This window comes from Myxocyprinus asiaticus, chromosome 25 (assembly GCF_019703515.2).
Source record: "Myxocyprinus asiaticus isolate MX2 ecotype Aquarium Trade chromosome 25, UBuf_Myxa_2, whole genome shotgun sequence".
Taxonomy (NCBI): Eukaryota; Metazoa; Chordata; class Actinopteri; order Cypriniformes; family Catostomidae; genus Myxocyprinus; species Myxocyprinus asiaticus.
This window is the reverse complement of record NC_059368.1, coordinates 37,502,155-37,522,961: the sequence shown is the minus strand read 5'-3', so window position 1 is coordinate 37,522,961 and position 20,807 is coordinate 37,502,155. Positions and strand designations below refer to the sequence as shown.

Below are 20,807 nucleotides of genomic sequence, written 5' to 3'. Positions count from 1 at the left end.
GATGCATCGTATTTTACCTAGGAGCACATATCCTCCCTCCTCAGTAAAGTATGTCCCAGGTTCGGAGGGGCCCTCGTAGCAGGGTGTGACCCCAAAACTGTGGGAGGCCGAGGTAAACCAGCGTCTGTTCAGTTGGAGAGTCCGCAAGCAGCCCGAGAAGCTTGACACAGACGTCTTCTAGAGGAGAAAACAGCAGAGGGACAATGGTCATTTGTTTGTCAGCCCTAAGTTTACAATTAATTTGCCCATTTCTGTGCTTCTTTAACTCGAATCATGCAAAACACACAAACAAAAAAACACTATTGTTCAGGCTGGTCCAGCTAATGCATGCGTTAGCTAACAGCCGATGTGACTATAAAAAAGGTGATTGGCTCTTTTTCCTGTAAGGCGGGAGTTTCTTTTCACCCATCATATTGGGCGTTCCAAATTCTCCCATTCATTTTAATACAAGTGATCCCTCTCAGCTAATCTGTCTCTGGCTAGAAGCGTTTACATTCACATACTTGCAAACAGTATGTATCAGGAAATTGAAGGATGTTTTACTGTACGTTGTTATGAACTGAATGGGAAGCTAAACACTAATAAAGTGCGACTGCACTAGTGGACGAGCACAACACGTGTAAACCATTTGCTCATCACCAGCTGCTGATACTGAGGTGCAGATCAATGCAGGCAGCGCTTGTAAATGCGTCTGCTTTGCGTGTCATGCAGCGTGGTTGAGTGGATGATATCCGTTATTTTCTTATTTTATTTGTTGCTTTTGACTTTCAGAACAACACGTGATGTAAAAAAGAGAATAAGCAATCAATATTTGAGATTTCCTGTACAACACACACGCTACTAAACCACAATGACGGTGAATTAAACTACATAATTAGGGAAAAGAACAAACACACCTAGTACGGTAAAATGTCAAAAAGGTTGCTGACCCCTGTTTTAGGTAATACTGCTAAACTTTGCCTATTATTTAAACTCTAGAGGTACCAGTTAAATGCTACTCCAGCAGATACTGAAGCCCTGCTAGCTCAGTTGGTATAGCTTGAGATTTTTAATTTCAAAGTCGTGGGTTCAAACCTCACTTAGGGTGATAGTATGTACTGTATGTTTCATTGCATTTCAGAATGCAACACCACAATAAACTGAGCTAGAAGTGTTTGAGGTCACATACTTGCGTACAATATGTTTGGGGGTTTGAGTTGTAAGGCTCTAAATAAGACTCAAATATGTATTAAAGGATTTTATAGGTAATCCAGCTAAAGTTTGTCCACTAACTAAAAACTAGAGGTACTGAGTTAATGAGATGTAAACTGACACATATAGAAGTCTGGCTAGCTCAGTTGGTAACGCATGTGACTTTAATCTCAGGGTCTTGGCTTCAAGACTCACATTGGGCAATAGCTTTAACTAGTTTAAACTGTACGATGACAATAAAACAGCTTAACTGAACTAAAACATAAAACTTTCCCAAGGTTTACTCAAGGTGTAACAAAACAAGGAACAGATACAATACTTCATCACTACCAACAGACATGTGCTATGTGCTTGGCAGTGATCTGTGAGGATAACAGCGCAAGTGAGTTACTCTGGTGCAGCTGCTTGCATTCCAGAGGGCTGTCCACCCCACAGGCTTTACTAGAACTTGAGAGTAGAAACTACTATGAAATTTATGATCGTTTCCATGACTGTGAAAGCTTTTGCACAAAATTGCACAATACTATTTTCTTAACCTGCAAGAACACAAGATATTTCATTAGGTTTACTGTGACAGGGTGCTAAAGCTTGAGGCTTCGGAATATTTAGTGCACTTCTACAGAGTTCATTGGGTCGTGCTCGTTAATCCGTGTTTGTAGAACACCTCTTGGGCAACAGATTTTGACAGATGAGAAGTGTCATATTGTAATAACAAAAAGCCTAACACTCCCAAAACATGGTTAATATAAAATGATTGACAGCTCCAGTGATAAAGTCATAATTGCATTTGAATGATTTGCTGCACCTGGGGGCATGAGGAAGTAACTTTGTATGGGATCACTATACCTGAATGTTTTTCTGAGCCCGTTCAGGTGGCACCCCACCTACATAGAGAGGATCTTGGACTAGCAGCGAGATGTTTCCACCTGGAGCTTTGTCCTCTAATACTGTTAGACCATCAATTATCAGTCTGCCCATATTCCCATCTCTGATAAGGACAAACTACAGAGAGAGAGAGAGAGAGAGAGAGAGAGAGAGAGAGAGAGACAGACAGAGACAGATAAAGAGTGTCATAGACAAAGAGTGTAAGAGAGATCTAGGGCAAACTAAATGTCAACACTTAGTATTTACTTGAGGAACATATTTTAAGACTGACAAATCCAACAAATGAACATCTCAGCATTCAAAGGCGGCATCCCACTTACCAACTTGAAACAACTGGATTTTGGCTGGGGTAGGACTGTCACTTATCGTACGATATATGGACATGACCCCAATCATTTTTGCTGACCTCGATATCGCCCATTGTGTTTACATGCATGTTTGTTTACATAAAAATGAACGTCACCAACATTTTAGCCAGTCGCACTGCGTCTGTGCTCTCGTCCGCTCTGTGTCGGAGGCGGGGCTCAGGAAGCTCCACACACACACACACACACACACACACACACACACACACACACACACACACACACACACACACACACACACACACACACAGACAGAGACAAACAGAGCAGACAGCGACAGGTGAAGATTATGTGTTACTCGAGGCTAATAGGTGTTTTAAAGGTGTTTTTACCGAATGACTGCATAATTCCAGCCAGAAAGTTTGGAGGAATAATTCCAAATGGACTTGGTTTCAAAGCCGCATTCCAGAGCTCCAGTGTGGGAACATTTTGGCATTAAGCCGAATGAAAGTGGAGAGCCCACTAACGTGAACGAGCCGGTATGTCAACTTTGTTTAAAAAAAGTGAAAAGTGGCAATACATCTCAGAGCTCGTCATTAACGCTTGTCCGGGACAAGTGGATTTTTGCCCGACCAGAAGTTGCCTGATTGAAACCTTAATAATGATAAAAAATACCAGGTTTATTTATGATTTAGCTTATGCCTGTATCACTTATAAAAAAATTTTAAAAAACATATCCTGCTGTTGAAAATAATCTACAGTGTCTGAAATTCTGCGTGGGATTCTGAGTATTGTCTTATATTAATTCCAGAATCCGCACAAATACAGGAAATATGCTTTTTCGCGTCCTTCTCTGTCTCTCGTGCAGCAGCAGAATTTGGTGTGAGCCCGCAAAGTGGATGCATTTTTTCCGACATGTGAATGTCATTGTACTGCGCCTGTGTTAAGAGAGCGATGCAATAAAACTATCGCACCTATTTATAAACAACAAAGCTGTCAACATTGCAAGCGTGTAACGTCGGAGCGATCCAGGTTTGCAGCCTCCATCATAATACAACACCTTTGACAAGAACTGCAGAAATAGCAAAAATGCTTTGTGTAATGCTGCCTGCTGCAGGATGAAGAGAAACATTTAAACACCTGTTACATCTCTCATCTTCATCTCTCTGGAGCTCTTTCTGACCTATACAGGTATTCTCTGCCATGTGAATCAGTCAATTTTAATATTTAATAATATACAAACATAAAAATGAAATGGTAATATAAACACTATAATATTAACAATATACATAAAATGAAAATATATTATTTGTCTTTAAAATACATGGGTCAGTCAAAAATAACGTTCTCCATAATGAAAATGGAAAATCCACATAATCTAAAAAAAATAAAGTAAAAAATAAATCTTAGAACTATAATACTAGCCTATATTTATGTTTGTTTCATGTGGTTTTGAACATACCAGACATTTTGAACACATCCAATTTTTTAATTTAATAACGAAAATGTCGGGTCATACAACTATCAAGTAGTATCATACTTAGTATCTGAGTATTTCTCAGGATTCGTTATAATTTTAATGCATTTTGTTAACATTAAACAGCCATTTTTACTGCTAATTTTAGAAAACAGCAAAAAAAGGTTTTACTCGGACGAGTGAATGACCAATTTACTTGTCCGCAGGACAAGCACATCACAATGCTTAATGTGTAGCCCTGTAATCTAAAAGCTCATCTAAAACAACCATTCCATCCAGTTTTCCGAGCTGGGAACAAAAACCTTTCCGACTTAAATTTATTTGGACATTCCGATTCCAATGTCTGACTATTCTTAAGAATTAAAAGTTAATTGCTCTTTGAAAGGGTGTACTTGCATTATTATGCTATTATATTATCATTATATCAGTGGCATAAAATGGTCTTAAAATGACAATAATATCGTTTATCGTAATTATTTCTGGGACAATATATCGTCCAACAAAAGTAGTTATCATGACAGGCCAAGGTTGGGGATGTCACACTTACTGACTGAATTCTGCCTTCTACTGTTGGAGGTTTTAAGAATGTAAGGGGTGACATATTAAACGACTTCCTCTCACATTTCTCTCCATTTCCCTATCACTTATTGCAATGCCCCATTTTGACAGTAAATCAATGGACAAATTACTCTGTGAATTACATGACTCTGTGATTGTAGGTGATTGTGTCTTTGTCCCTTCAGGGCTTGCAATAAAAAGCATACTGTATGATCACACACAGATTTAATGGGAAACGATTATACAAATGAAGCTAACAACTGAAAAGATACTTGTGGTATGCCAGTATTAAGGTGAAGTGTAATTTGATGTGTGGGCTTCTATGTGTTTGTAACCGACCATTATTTCTGCAATTACTTTTGGTGGAGCTAGTGGCAAGGATATTACATGACACCTTTAAATTCATGAGTGAATCTTTAGTTAGCTTCCTTACGTAATGCCACTGTCCATCGCTGTATTTCTCTTTGGTTCTAATTCTGACGCTGTTTTGGCCTGAGCCAAAGGTGAACACAAGTCTGCCATGAGTGAGGAACAGAGCCATGAAGTTCTGCTCAGATTCGTCAGCCATGTAGAAGACAAGACCAAATGCTGAACTTGTCTTCAGAGACAGAGAAAAGTAAGATCTAAAAGAGATGGAAAAATGGAGAACACTGTTAATTAAGTTTTGTCAGCACTAATGGGATTCCTGGACAAATCAATAGAGCATAATAGAGTTAAGTCCATTTTCAATCGTGAGCACTGGTACTCACTCATCTCTGATAGCATTGGCAACGCCTGTATACTCATGGTGGCTGTGGGCGAAGCCTCCATAGTGGTGGGCATTGTGGGTAACTCTTGGGCGGGAGGACAGGTAACAGGAAGCACCCTCTGTCTCTGGATCATCCAAAGGATTGCTCTTCAAGATATGTGGTAGGCTGGGCTCATTCCTGCCCACCTAAGAGCAGCAAACAGAATGTTTAAGTATGCATATGCATAATTGTACACTGTTTCTATGTATTTCTGTGCATGTCTGTTGCACCTTGCGGGAGTGCCCTGGCCTTTGTCTAGAGGAGTCTCTGCTATCTTTATTGAGCAGAGAAGCTGGGGGTCTCTCCAGTGGGCAGTCCTGTAGTGACACCTGCACATTCTCAGTGTATCGCTGGAAATCTTCTGGGTCTATATCTCTATCCTGCCTGTATTAAACACATACGGCACACTTCCATAAATTACCACAGACTTAAGTCATTATTGAAAAAAAAAAAAAAAAGATGAAATAAATGTCTAACTCTATTGGAAGCAATTGTGAGTTCAGTCTCACATATGCTTCACATGAAGAGCACTGTTTTGTGGCATGCAGAGTTGCTGCCTGTGAAGGGTGTTCCAAATCAGTCACGTATGATGTAGGACTTTGCCGATACAATCATATATCGTAATAATTTTTCTCCTGATATTGGACTGATACTGGTGATCCCTGTATTAATATACATTTTAATCTATTTGTGCATTCAAATCATGTCTAACAGTTTAATAATGAAGAAGCAACTCATCTAAAGCGCAAACTCTGAGACCAACATTCTTCAGTGCAGTTGGAGCTGCTTTTACGAGGCATGAAACAAATTGAAACTAAACCCGCAGATTTACACTTTCTCTCAAGGACCTGCTAATAACGCTCTCTCACATTTGGCGCAAAATCAATTGCGATCCAGTTACAGTGCTGTGAAAAAAATATTTGCCCCCATCCTGATTTCTTCTTTTTTTGTGTATATCTCATACTAAATTGTTTCAAAAATTCAAACAAAATCTAACATAAAACAAAGGCAATCTGAGTAAACACAAAATACAGTTTTTAAATGATAATGTTATTTATTGAAGCAAAAAAGTTATCCAATACAAACTGGGCCTGTGTGGAAAAAGTATTTGCCCCCTTTGTTACCAAATCTATGAAACTGCATTCAAAATGGGGTTCAGCTGGACTAGACACACCCAGGCCTGATTACTGCCAGCTCTGTTCAATCAAATCAACACCTACATAGAACTTTTTCAGCAGCATGAAGTTGGCTAAAAGGTCTCACCCAGTAGCACACTATGACAAGGCTGAAGGAAATTCCAGAAATGATGAGGAAAAAGGTGATTGAAATACATTAGTCTGGGAAGGGTTACAAAGCTATTTCAAAGGCTCTGGGACTCCAAAGAACCACAGTGAGAGCCATTATCTCCAAATGGATCAAACTTGGCACAGTAGTAAACCTTCCCAGAAGTGGCCAACCTCCAAGAGCACAGCGACGACTCATCCAGGAAGTCACAAAAAAGCCAAGGACAACATCCAAGGAACCGCAGCCCTCTCTCGCATCAATAAAGGTTACTGTTCATGACTCCACTATCAGAAAGACACTGGCCAAAAATGGCATCCATGGAAGAGTGGCAAGGCAAAAACAACTGCTAACCCAGAAGAACATTAAGGCTCGTCTGAATTTTGCCAAAACACACCTTGATGATCCTCAAACATTTTGAGAACATTTTCTGTGGACTGATGAGTCGAAGGTGGAACTGTTTGTAAGACAGGGGTCCCGTTACATCTGGTGTAAATCAAACACAGAATTCCACAAAAAGAACATCATACCTACAGTCAAGCATGGTGGTGGTAGTGTGATGGTATGGGGATACTTTGCTGCTTCATGGCCAGGGCAACTTGCAATAATTGAGGGAAACATGAATTCTGCTCACTATCAGAAAATCCTAAAGGAGAACATCTGGTCATCAGTCCGTGAGTTGAAGCTCAAACGCAATTGGATTATGCAGCAAGACAGTGATCCAAAGCATAGGAGCAAGTCCACCTCTGAATGGCTCAAAAGAAGCTAAATTAAAGTTCTGGAGTGGCCTAGTCAAAGTCCTGACTAGAACCCAATTGAGATGCTGTGGCAGGACCTTAAATGGGCAGTTCAAGTGTTTCTCGAAAACCCTCCAATGTGGCTTAACTAAAGCAGTTCTGCAAAGAAGAGCGGGCCAAAATTCCACGAAAGCATTGTGAAAGACTGATCTCTAGTTATCGGAAGCGTTTGGTTGCAGTTGTTGCTGCTAAAGGTGGCACAACCAGCTATTAAAGAGCACCTATTATGGTTTTTAAACGTGCCTAATTTTGTTTTAAAGGTCTCATACAATAGATTTACATGCATCCAAGGTCAAAAAACACTTTAATTTGCTCATAATTTAAATTGCAGCATTACCTTGTTTTCCCAGTGTCAAAAACGACTCGTTCAATGATCCGTTCTAAAGGATTCATTCTAAACTCCTCCTTTCAGAAAGCCTACCCTGCTCTGATTGGTCAGATGTCCCAGTCTGTTGTGATTGGTCTACCGCTTAGTGTAGTGTTTGAGGGCGGGTCAAAGCTGTTCGCGAGCAGCCAATGAAGACCAGAGGCGGGTTTTTTTTGTTACCAAATTACGTAGGTTAGTACAGGAAGTAATTCTGGAATTACTAACGACTCGTTTCAGATGTTCAGAATCGGTTCTTTCTTTTGGGAGTCAATAATTCCATTTCTCGTGCACTTTGATTTTTGAAACTTTGCAGACTTTTTTGCATTGACAAACAGCTATATAACACTATATGAAGGGTAATATTTGAAAAACCATAATAGGTGCTCTTTAAGTTTAAGAGGGCAGTTAGTTTTTCACATGGGTGATATAGGTGTTGGATAACTTTTTGATTCAATAAAAAATATATATTTGAAAACAGTATTTTGTGTTTACTAAGTTTTCCTTTGTTTTATGTTATATCTCATTTGAAGATCTAAAACAAATAACTATGGAAAATACACAAAAATAGAAGAAATGTGGAAGGGGCAAATACTTTTCACAACACTGTATAATATTTTGATGCATTCAATATATTGGATTGTGACATACTTTATGTATTGTGACATGTAGTGTATCTCACAGCCTACATGAGGTAACATTTCAATTAAGATGCTCCCTAAGAATACAACTACCTATGTAGACAATAGAAGCAAGGCAGCTCACCAGGTTTTGGAGCTGTGTTTGGTAAAAAATTAGTGTGGGTTGTAGGTGTGTGGAATACAATGCATTACCTGCTAATGTAAGCGTAACTGATGCAGCCAGAAAAATTCTGTACAGAACTTGAAGGAGAGCCTCCGTAGTAGAAGGTCTTCAGAGTATTATCTGACTGAGATGTGGAGGCTGGCTTCTTCTTCTCCTGCTTGTCTTTGTCATCAATGACAAGTTCATACCTACCAAAAAAGTTGATGTAATGAGCTTATACATATAAGAATACCTGGCCAGCTTCAAAGCTAAATTTGAAATAAAGTATTCACTAGGGAAAGGTGGAACATTGATTTTAAAAGCCAGCAACTTACTTTTGATTGGACACGGTTGCAACCAGGAAATGAGATCGTCCATCATTGTAATTCTTCTTATGTGATCTAACTCTGGTCCCTTTGGACTGGAGTACCACTGCACCATTCTCCAGTGAGAGAGAAAACTCATCTGACTAAGATGGAGAGCAAGAGTGAGAAGCCTTTGACCTCCATGCCTTTTATGAGTTTGGGTTAGAATTAGATTGCCTGCCTGTTATGATTTAAAGAAAGGGTAAGACTTAATAAAAATAATTGTACCCCATCTTTGTGGTAGAATAGGAGTCCATTGGACTGTAGGGTTTTGAAGTTCAGTCCACCCTCAAATGTCTGGAATGGTGAAATTTTAGCTGTGGAGCCCAGGTAGCCCTCACCTGTGAAATATACCTTACGGGACATCTGCAGGTAGAAGACAACAAAAAATGTCAATAATACAAACAAATAATTGTTTATAGTATGTGTGCACTTCCCCTAGCCTAGATACACTGGTGCGGCCTTCACTTCATATTACTACCCAACAGTCCAATGTGGCAATAATAACAATATTGCCATGCTATTTTGATCGGAAGGTGTGCTACATACAAATGATTCCTCTGGGCATCCACTGCTGATTCCTATGGTTCCTGGCTCCTCCAGGAGATTGAAGTCCTTCTTCTGGAATTGGAATCCCTTCACACAACCCTTCAACCCCACCAGGGTTGACAGCTCTGGCCTGGGGGATAGTCATATGGAATATTTCAAATAGGTACTTGTCTGGGAACCTGTGCATTAAAATTTGTATGTGAAAAAAAGAAAGTCTTAGACATTGATGACGCAAATATTCTCACCTAGAAAGCAGAATGCTAGAAGGAGCTCCTCCAATAAAGATATCAGAGAATGGTAATGGTTTCTTCTCATTTTCCAAGGTCTTGACATGGCTTCTGTCCACTAGCAGAATTACCTTTTTAGTGTGATGATATATTACAGACACCTGAGAGAGAAATGCAAACACTGAGGTGTTAAAACCTGCCAAGCATATCCAATGGCTTATTTGTATTTCTTGACAACATCTGATGATCCATTTCACAGTACACGATTAAACATTTGAAGACAAGACTTGATAAACATCCAGAAAGAGGCCTCAAGATAGAATTCACCTCGTGATATCTGGCATCGTTGATCTGAAGTTTGGCTAAGTTCTCCTCCATTATGACAGGGCCATTGGTGAAACCAAAGTCATACATCAGACGTAGAAACCCATTTTTCAGCTCCAGCACAAAGAAATTTGTCTGAGGAAGTCCATCGTAAATTAAATAATATACGCAATCATTCAGTTTGAATGCTTTTTAGTATGTAGAATGAATAAATATTCTAAATAATTTCAGAACAAGATTTATAATGCAACATGTTTACCTCGTTGACCATGAGGAAGAGAATGCCGTTGTTTGCAACAGTTCGCACTTCGATATCAAACCGAGTGACAATGCCAATTTTGCCTCTTCTCTCAATGTTGTTGACTAAAGCATAGCCAGTGCCATCAAATAAATAACTTGTCACACGACTCTGAGAGAAAGCCAACTTATGCCTGGAAATATAGAGAGATCGTTATGTGTAAACAAACCATAGATGAAGTGCCACCTTTGACCTCAGTCAAACACAGAGGCAACAGCAGCTTCAGTGAGAAATATCAGAGACTGCCCTTTGACATTTAGAGTTAAGATTCATGAAAGCCTGGAGAAAACAGATAATGGAAGTTTTTAAACTCTTTGTATGCTGAAACCTCACCACATACCTCCAAGTACATAGAAGATGGGGATGTAGGAAAGTGTTTCTTTACCTGGGACAAGGCACTGTTGCCACAACATCCATTTTGTGAAGTTCTTTAAAGTTGTACAAACTGATGACATCACTGTTCAAGGTCTCTAACTCTATGCAACCAACAAAAGGAGCCAAGCTCAAAGCTGGAGGAAGCTGAAAGAATGTGAAGACATCATTAGAATTTAGAACTAAAACACTTATACCTTTTAAGTAGAATGGTACTCTAAGAAAGGCTAATGCATTATGGATGTACAAAGCCAGCAAGCTGTTCACCTCTGCAGCCAGAATCAACATCTGGCTGAATATGGGAGGGTCTGGATCTATGTTCTGTGTTCTACACATTACTCTTCCAACTTGGGCATTATCCTAACAGAAAAAAGAGTTACATCTTTTTTTAAGCACCTTCACATCAGCTGGCACTCCTCCCACAATGAAGACAGTGTCTTTGGGGTCAAGGTCAAACAGGGAGTCAGTTCCATCTGCTTCTCCTTTCTGGATAAACTTTTGCTCTGCTGTGGTGTCCTGACTTGGAACAGTCAGGAACACTTTACCATGACGACCCAACCTACCAAGAAAAGAAAAGGAGGGTAACCCAATGATGGTAGACAATGACACAGCTATATGCCCAAAACGTTTTAAAAAACCTTTGTGTGAACAGTTTCCTAAGAAAACCATACAGCATTTGTGGAAGATCAGATCAGATCAGTTGTTTTACCTCTCCACTTTAACAAGGTTGAAGACAGGAGGCCAGGAGCTGACCGGCTTTGAGCTGAGGGGAATCTCTACGTCTTCTCCTCCCAGATTGTACACATACACCAGGTTATCATTCTTTATGGCCAGTCCCATGTAGTCTTTTTGTCCCTACATGGACACGTACACACAAAAAGTGAAATGAACATAATACCGAACATTCCTGCACATGTTTTCAAATACACACTTATTTGCTGAATAGAAATCAGGACACATGAACCACTAGAGAACATTTTCACACTAGAACTTTTGGTTTGGACCTTTGATGTTGTTTCGGTGCAAAAGTTGCTTTCCGAACTTGGGTGCACACCAAAGAGCTGCACCAAAGTTAAAACCTGGGCTCTGGGGTACACTTCACTTGAACTTCAGAACGGATCATGATTGGTGTGAAGGCAGTCTGGCCTAATTTGTGGAAGTGATCCACTGTCAACATAATTTGTTGGATGTCGCAGAATAATGGACAAGGTTTACTCTTTACAATGCATTTGCGACAGACAGTTGTGAGTACCATTCTGTGTGTAGTAGTTATTCAGCTTGTTATTCATATTTTTGTACAAAGGGACAAATAGAAATTTATTTATACTTTTGTTTAGACCAACAATCAAACCAGCTCAAGAAAGTGCACCCTAAAGTTTCATAAAAGTACTCTATGCGGCTTATATATAAAATTCAAAATATTCGGAAGGCATACATAAAACCTATTTTTGGGGTTCAGTCAAGATTTTGCACGTTGTTTGAGCGCTAATCAATTCAAGTTATTTGCTTGAGCATGCAAGCCACCATGTCTCTCTAATAGCACTGGACATCAAATTTTCACTTAAAAATGAACTGAAGTGTCAGATTGTATGCCTTCAAACTTGAAATATGATGCATGAGCTACATAGACTACTTTTATAATTCATTGGGTGCTTTTTTAAGATTTAATGTGAGTTCCTATCACCTGCCATTGTATTAAAGAGACAGACTGGAATATTAAATAAAAATTTTCCTTTTGTGTTTTGGGTTTAGAATGACACAATGGTGAGCATAAGAGAATTTCAGTTTTGGGTGAACTATCCCTTTAACAGGGCATCAGACAGTAACTTCTGAATTCCCATAGTGAAGAGACCAAGATGAAAGATAGAGGGATGGATGTGGAGAAGATACACTGCAGATGGATTTCTTGCTTCGTATAGTGAATGTGATGTCTAAAGAAGCTTATGTAAATTATCTCTTGTCTTTGAAGGCTTCTTTCTATTGTGGGAGTAACAGAGACAGCCTGCACTCAAAGGCTGCACTGTTCACATATTCACAACAATCTTTTTCTCTGTTCTCTATGTACTGTTTCTTCATGTCTGCTTCTGTTCTTTTCTCTTTCATCTGTCGTCTTTTGAGTTTTGCCTCTGAAGTTTTAGCTGGCAAGTCCTCGCTCTCTCTAGGGCTCTTATTTCCTGTCTGCCTCGCTCAGACTTTGAATATTATCTCTTGGCTTTATTGCGCAGCTATGTTTGTTGAGAAAGTCCTGCTGGGAGTGTTGAGTGCCAACTCTATCTCTTTCTCACTCTGTCTTTATCCTTTATTCATTTGGCCTTTTATTCACCCTTGGCCCCTCCCTTTCGACAATCCTCTCTATTGCACTATTCAAGTGTGATAGTACTTCACACATTCAAGGTTGAGCGGTTCCCCCCATTTGGCCCCTGCCTCTCTTGCTGGTGCTCACTTGTTTGTCTCCCAGGTAGAGCAGGAAGCGGTCTTCTATGGGGTCTTTGTCTGGGTCCACTCTGATGAAGAAACTGATAGACGTCACAGTTTTGAGCTCGTCTAGGTTGGAGTGTGGATGAACCTCCACGGAAGACTGGCCATTAAACTTCATGGACACTTGCACCTGCAATCATACAGCATCATGATCTAATTCTACACCAGTGTTATTGTCATTACCCAAAAATAAAACATCAAATAAATGAAAAGGTTTTTGTTTACTACAATAAGAACAAACTATTTTTTTTTCATAACTCCATAATTTACTGAAATAAAATTTAAATGACCTAAAATTAAAAACAATTTGATTAATACACTGTGTATTCTAAAATTTGAAACCTTTACAACTTCCTTTCATTAAGCATGACAATGCAACTAGATATCAATAACACTACACAGCCCTGAAACTTTAACAGCGTTAAATATTTAAATTATATTATTTAACACAAATCAGATATCAGTTAACACATAAAACAAAGGAACTGGGTTCTTTGGAGGAAAAAAAAAAAAAAAGAGTCTTTTGCTTTCACATTCCTGTTTAGACTGCAAAAATAGACTGGCATCTTTTTCAGCAGCTTGTTCCGAAAGTATTCCCATTCATTTTCTCCACAGACATTTAAAAAATAACTCAATAAAGATTTATAAGCCATTAACCAAACCAACCAACACTGAGTCAAGACAAAGCTACTGTGACAAAGACTGTGCACTAATAACGGATTGAAAGAACTAATCATATAAAGCAATTTTTTAATCCTATTAAAATTATATAATCAAATAAATGTGGGGTTTTGTGTCTTTGTAGAGAAACCCACTACTGTCATTAGTACTACCCGACTAACGTTGGGGTAGGTAGCTAGGTAACGTAATTAAAGTTAAGTAGAGAGCATCTGCTAATCTGCAAGATACCACAGCTCTGCTTGCCACAATTCCTGTTACAATAAAAACAGTGAACATGGTTTATTGGATCTTGTTATAGGAATGTGGGTAGTGTAATGCTTCATCCCAAAAAAAATGTATTCAGCAATTAAACATGATTTTAAAAAAAAGTTGAAATCACACTGACTTATGGCTTCTACAGAAACATATACCATTGTTTAACAACCTTATGGTAGAGGTTGGAACTCAAGGTGGGTTTCTCTTGAAAGGTTTATTTGTTATCGCTACAATCATTTTCTCTTTGGAAACTCTGAATGGGATTTTTACTTCCACAATGCTACTGTTGCACTCTATAGGAAATGAGTGGGTTGGTTTTAATTTACTCAGACAAGAGGATCTTTTATTGCCAGTAATGTACCTTCTTGGCGACGCTGCGTGCCTGAGCTATTAGCTCTCGGATTTTCATGATGTTTGTGGAGACATTATTCACAGGTCTTTTCACTTCGACCACACGCAGCTTATTGAGAAGCTCTGGCACAATCTCTGAAAGGTCCTCCACTTAACACACAGTGAATAAAAAGACATCAGCAAGACTCTTCAGAATCCTGCACAGATTCACTGATAAAAAAGCCAACATACACTAAAGGATTATGGATTGTTTAGTATGGAATACATTTTATTTGCTCATGTAGTAAATGCTACTTTTCTCTGTTTTGTGGAAGTGGGTCATACCCGCCTCGCCAGCCGACAGCACAGTGCGTTCAAATGCTGCAGGGGAATACGCCTCATTCTTCATGTTGTCCTTCCACTCTTCTACTCTCTTTAAAATGGGTGTCACCATCTGCAACACTTCAGCCGAGCGGTTCATAGTGCCCTCAGCCACTTCCTGAGTGAACTGCAGACGCTTCGGTGTCCGATCTGATACAGAAACACAAAATAAACATAAAAACAAGCACATCTACGAACACGTAGAGTCCTACATCTTAAGCGCAGTGTTATGCAATACATCATATGCACAAAGTAATTTGGAAAATGTACTTTTTGTTCATGCACACAAGTTTTAGGCATAAGTAAGCCTAAGATAACTTCTTTAACATCGGCCTCTTATATCTTTTTGTCAATACACCCACAGTTTACGTGTATACACCTAAAGATGGCACAAACACTTCCATCCGTGCCCAGCTGCGTGTGGCTTTGGCACTAAAATTAACCTTTGATTTAGCACTCTAATTAAAATTTATAAGATATAGTGTACTGTTTTATGACGTTTCGAGCAAACTACTCATTGTTATTTTAGTTAAGGTTCTATGTTAACTGAACTTGTTCATTTACACTACCGGTCAAAAGTTTAGGGTCACTTACTTATTCTTTATTATTATTATTTTTCACATCTAAGGATAATAGTAAAGTCATCAAAACTATGGAAGAACAGAAATGGAACTATGGGAATTATGTTGTGACAAAAAAAATAAATAAATAAAAACTATGTTATATTTTAGCATCTTCAAAGTAGTCACCCTTTGCCTAGAATTTGCAGACATGTACTCTTGACATTTTCTCAAACAGCTTCTTGAGGTATCACCCTGGGATGCTTTTTAAACAGTATTGAAGGAGTTCGCATCTATATGCTTGGCACATATTAGCTGCTTTTCTTTGTTATTTGGTCCAAATCATCCATTTCAAAAACTTTTTTTTTTTACATAAAATTTTAGTTTTGTAATGAAATAAATTAATATGTTGGCACAATTATATTTTTTGTCTACAAAACTAATTTCAAACATTTAAGCATATGCCTTCAAATCAAAAGGCTTTTAAGATCACAAGAAGCATTTCAGTCAAGTGACCCCAAACTTTTGAACGGCAGTGTATATGTTTGGGCTTTTCCAGATCTTTTGAATGGACTCTTGTTTTCTGTTAAAGCTGCAAAAACACTTGTTTTAGTGCAACGGATGATTGACGGGGAGTAGGCCATCATTTGATGTTGCCCAGGACACATTAGGGTGGATTGGCATTTGTGTTACAAATGCGATGTAGTCATGTGTTTTGACAATCTCCCAATTTGGTTTTCCCATAATGGATGTTAATACCACGTGTAAAAAGGCAGTAAACAATAAGATGAAAAGAGACAATTTGTTATTTTTGCCTTTCTGAATTGCATTGATGTCACTGATGATCTTAGCTAGTTTTTTAGAAGAGCTCTCCATCATCTCATTGGTCTCCTCTATGTATTTCTTGTTGTCGAGCACAGTGGATTCAACCTCTGCAAAGGAAATAAACATGCATTCAACTTTTGAAATCATGTATAATCCAAAACTACTGCAGGCAATACTAGAGAAATGTAGAGTTTGACACACAAGCTTCTTACGGAAATTTGGCAACACTTTACAATAAGGTTCCATTTACTAACATTAGTTAACTACTATTTGGGAGCATCTGGAGTCAGCCATTTCTAGGGCTGTCTCAATTGCACAATCATTCCAGTGCACTGAAACATTTGCCACAAAATCAAAATCTCCCACAATGCACCATAAAAACCAGGGAGCATCGTCGCTCACTATGTTCCCTTACCGGAAACGTTGTCATGTCTTCTGAAGTCCTTCTAGTTGTTAGAAGATGAGCACAAGTGTAAAATATGAAGTCAAAACCTTATATTGTCTTTAAAAGAGATGCTTTTGTAATGCCTTTCATCCATAATGACCATGAAAGGGAAATATTCTTTTAAATATTAGAGTCGTTAGAAGTTTATTTCTTTATGTAATTTATCTGTGTTTGAATATCTACCACGAAAATGCACAACAGTGTCATTTATGACAACAGTGTGATTAAGTCACAAGTGTCCTGATGTTCGGTGAATGAACACCCTTGCCAGTGCCCGAATTCGTGTTCACGATATAATGATTCACGACATAGGGAGCTAGGGAGCTGATTGAGACACACCCTCTGTTAACATGAAATAAAAATGAACAATACTTTAACAGCATTTGTTAATCATGGTTAAGGTTCATTTCAACTAGGTTCATTTACTAATATAATAAAAGTTGTATATGTTAATATGCAATATGAACGAACATGAATAACTATAAACGGTTGTTCTTTTATCAATGAATGTGAACATAGATAATAAATGTTGTTCATTGTTAGTTCATGACACCTAATGCATTAAATAATGTTTACAAATGTAACCTTATTGTAAAATGCTCGCAGAAATCAAAAACATCCTGAAAGTAGAAAATAGCGGGAAAAGCCTTCTCTGCTTCACCTTTCTGTTCAGAGCGTAGGGACGCTGCCTCTTTGAACACTTTGCCACTCTGAGGACTCAGGATGTTCAGTTGAGAGTTTAATCCATCAATAGCCTAGGAGAAACATCAGGAAACACATGAGATAATCACAAAAATCGTTGTGCACATTTTGGCTTCCAGGGCTCAACAGTAAAGAAGGCCGGGGCACTGTGAGAGAGTTTCGGACCAGTTGACGGAAGTGTCACTTGAATGACTGCTGCATTGTCACTGCATCTTATGTCCATGGTATCTGTACCCTAACTGTGATTTTGCCATATGAGACATGCTCCTGGATGAACATCTTTAGTTAGTTCTAGAACAACATTTCTTTCAAAGGAACATATGTTGCATTCCATTCAAAGTCAGATGTGGGATATTCCAACTTGATATCTCAAATCTCTGACCATTTAGGCAATCCATTGCACCATGTTCGAAAGATGACATAAGGTATAAGGAAACAAAATGGCAATGTTCCCGTTAGCTTAGCAGGTGTTTCTGATTGTATAGGGTGAAGTCTCCTAGCAACCAAATTGCAGAGGATAAATTATACTATGCGATGTTGGCATTTGTTATACGGGTGTACGATTATCATAAGAAAGTAAAATCGACCGTTTTTTAAACACCTGACTGGCAAACGTTAACTAAAGTTTTATTATAATCTTATGTGAACCTCGACTCATTGATGCGGATTATAAGAATAAAAGTGAATATTTATTGTAATTATGTAATTATGTGAACTTCCGTTTGTGCTAATCATTTTTGTCAAATCATGCACTTCCATCTTTGTGAAATAAATTGGAGTTCTTGTTTTTCACTCTAGTTTCCAAGTTGGAAGTCTTTACGTGGCATTCGTTTGCACTTTTCCTAGTGGGAAGTTGGAAATTATGACTTTCCAAGTTGAATGGAATGCAGCAATAGTCCTAACCAGGGGATCAGGAATTGGCTGGTTAGCATCAACCCCGGAGCCCCTCTTGGTTGATGCTGGAACTACACCATTATGATAGCAAAAATCATGTTTCCCAATTGAAAACTATTCAGAAGTAACTGTATACTACTGATTACTATACTACTTGAAGAGTCATAAGATCATTATTGTTGAGCTCTGGCAAAATCTTCTAAATTGAACTTTTAAGATAACGGAATGAAACAGCAGTAGGAATCAAAGTATCGACATCCTCCCTTACGTCATTAGTCCTGCTGGAGATGTTGAGAGTGGTCAGGCCAGTGATGTTTGCGTCATCGATGTATTTGACGATATTATCGTATACGTTCAAGGCACTCAGGGCTTTCTGCACATGTCCGTTTGCGTCACTGCCTTTCAGATTACTAAAGGAGAGATCAGAGTACATTAAAACAATACTAATGGAGTGAGCTGAATTTTCCTTTAAATGCTGGTGTTTCTTATTTTAATAAAGTTGAATGAAACTTACTACTGGAGTTCTTCGGCATGTCTCTCCAGTTCATTAGCATGGTCTTCAGCTCTCAGCACTAAATCTTTGTCTGACAGAGACAGCTTCTCTGTCTTCCTTTCCAGTAGCACACTGGCCCCATCGATTTCAGCATGCTGTTGTCGCACATTCTACACTCACAATAAGAGTAGCATATAAATAGTTTACAAAAAAAAAAAAACTGTCATTATTATCTCACCCTCATATCATTCCAAATGTGTATGCAGTTAATGATTCCATGGAATACCAAAGTAGACATTTTCATCTATTTTCACACTACTCTTTTTGTACAATGCCAAATCATTGTGCAATGTATGTAAAGCGCCAAAAAAACACCAAATAATCACCATAAAAGTATCATAAATGTAGTCAATACAACTATATTACAAGTCTTCTACAGCTGTTTGATAGCTTTTTGTATGATGAACAGATCAAAATTTAAGCCATTATTCACTGATAATCTTCTACACTCCGCCAAAGCATGCATCTTGCCAGTGTTTATTAAATTTAATTTAAAAATTATGTGCGAAGAAAAAGATCTGTGTGATCATTCTAAAAAAATAAAATTATATGTGTGTGTGTCACACTAAAATAACAGACAAGGTTTTGTCTTTGTGGACATAATAATACACTGTATATATCATATTACGTGTAAGACAGTAAGTTGAGCAAAAGCTGCTTTACCATCACCATATCTTCCACCTCGATGACGGTCAGATTTGCCACAGAGATGATTTCCTCAGTAGTAGCAAGGGTTTGATTGACAGCTTCGTAGGTCTCTTTAAGACGCTGCTGCTGTGCCTGAGTTAGTGGGAATTAAATGTTTCTCTTACACTGGATCATAATATAAACAATAAACAACATGATAAAATAGACAATAATTTCTATAATTTCAGACAATCCACCAGGCGTGGGTAGTAACACAATACATAATGAAACTGAGTTACTTAATCAGGATACAAAAGTGAGGTAACTGAATTCCATTACAGTTACATTAACCCTCTTATTTTTCAAAAGAAACCGCACCCTCCTTTTGTCCTGACATTCAAAATTCATACATTCATACATCATTCTTGATTAGTGTACAACAGCACTCAAGACCCTCCTAAATGAAAATCTGTTTTATTGTGGTCCCAAAGTCTATAATGATTGGGGGAGAAAAATTACATGTATTGAATATTAAAGGAGTAAAATTATTTTTTGAAGAATTGTTAAAAACACAAAATAAAAATGTAAAACAAAAACAACAAAAAAACTTCTCAATTTACATTTATATTAATCACTTTTGGCATTTTAAAATTGCTTAACTATATTACAACCATTTCTGATTTATTCTGCATGAAGAAAATTAACAGTGTACATTTTTGGAATTACAATTTTAGTACATGTTTATTTCACAAATGAATCTCTATTGCCTTTTCCAGCAGTCAAAATGGCCCACATTATAACAAATCCATTAATCCGCACTAATGTCAAACAATTTATTGCAGTGTTACAGGGGTTTAAAAAAGGTGCCGTAATAGTTCTTTCAGTCATCTAATGTTTTAGGAGAAAATTACATCTAACAGGTCTTATACCATTGGGGGGCCTTCAGCCCCATAGTGCCCCATCATATAAAATAAAGTTAGTAAACTTATTTACTAACATATTACCTGTTCAAAACTGTAAAAAATAAATAAATACTGTGTGTGTGTGTATACATGCATGTTTATACTGCATTGTGGCGACCTGAGATCACCTACCTTGTGGGGCCCAGCCAGCGGTCCCCATGAGGAAAATGGTATTAAACATACTTTTATGTTTTTTTTTTTAAATGTACAAATGCAAAAAGGTTTCTGTGAGGGTTAGGTTTAGGGATGGGGTTAGAGTTAGGGGATAAAAATTATCGTTAGATCTGTATAAAATTCATAAAATGCATGGAAGTCTATGAAGAGTCCCCACAATGATATAAAAACAAGTTTGCGTGTGTGTGTGTGTGTGTGTGTGTGTGTGTGTGTGTGTGTGTGTGTGTGTGTGTGGACAAACCTGATTTGAGAGGAAAATATGCAACTATTGGGAAAGATGCAGTACCCGGTGGAGCAGGTGGGGAAGCTAGAGATCGGTATTTGGCTTGGGGCTAAATTTTTGAAAATTGTAAATATTTTTAGGACATTTTAAAGC

The 20,807-nt window shown here is 38.2% G+C and overlaps 1 protein-coding gene across 2 annotated transcripts in view; it reads right to left on the bottom strand.

Moving 5' to 3' along the window:
- Window positions 1-20,807, bottom strand: part of LOC127415769 (laminin subunit alpha-4-like) — a 68,640-nt gene that overhangs the window by 5,985 nt on the left and 41,848 nt on the right. Inside the window, exons 14-36 of one of the 2 annotated variants that reach the window (XM_051654664.1) lie at window positions 19,332-19,448; window positions 18,630-18,778; window positions 18,384-18,525; window positions 17,181-17,274; window positions 16,065-16,181; window positions 14,654-14,839; window positions 14,340-14,479; window positions 13,008-13,172; window positions 11,274-11,419; window positions 10,961-11,123; window positions 10,578-10,711; window positions 10,154-10,325; window positions 9,898-10,029; window positions 9,589-9,731; window positions 9,344-9,473; window positions 9,023-9,160; window positions 8,765-8,898; window positions 8,480-8,638; window positions 5,435-5,588; window positions 5,166-5,350; window positions 4,850-5,039; window positions 2,038-2,193; window positions 18-174 (exon numbers count right to left, since the gene is read on the bottom strand). In XM_051654664.1, coding sequence (XP_051510624.1) covers window positions 18-174; window positions 2,038-2,193; window positions 4,850-5,039; window positions 5,166-5,350; window positions 5,435-5,588; window positions 8,480-8,638; window positions 8,765-8,898; window positions 9,023-9,160; window positions 9,344-9,473; window positions 9,589-9,731; window positions 9,898-10,029; window positions 10,154-10,325; window positions 10,578-10,711; window positions 10,961-11,123; window positions 11,274-11,419; window positions 13,008-13,172; window positions 14,340-14,479; window positions 14,654-14,839; window positions 16,065-16,181; window positions 17,181-17,274; window positions 18,384-18,525; window positions 18,630-18,778; window positions 19,332-19,448 — 3,403 coding nt within the window. Of the gene's footprint in view, window positions 1-17; window positions 178-2,037; window positions 2,194-4,849; window positions 5,040-5,165; window positions 5,351-5,434; window positions 5,589-8,479; window positions 8,639-8,764; window positions 8,899-9,022; window positions 9,161-9,343; window positions 9,474-9,588; window positions 9,732-9,897; window positions 10,030-10,153; window positions 10,326-10,577; window positions 10,712-10,960; window positions 11,124-11,273; window positions 11,420-13,007; window positions 13,173-14,339; window positions 14,480-14,653; window positions 14,840-16,064; window positions 16,182-17,180; window positions 17,275-18,383; window positions 18,526-18,629; window positions 18,779-19,331; window positions 19,449-20,807 lie in introns of both variants that reach the window. The other variant, XM_051654663.1, reaches the window with a different exon arrangement.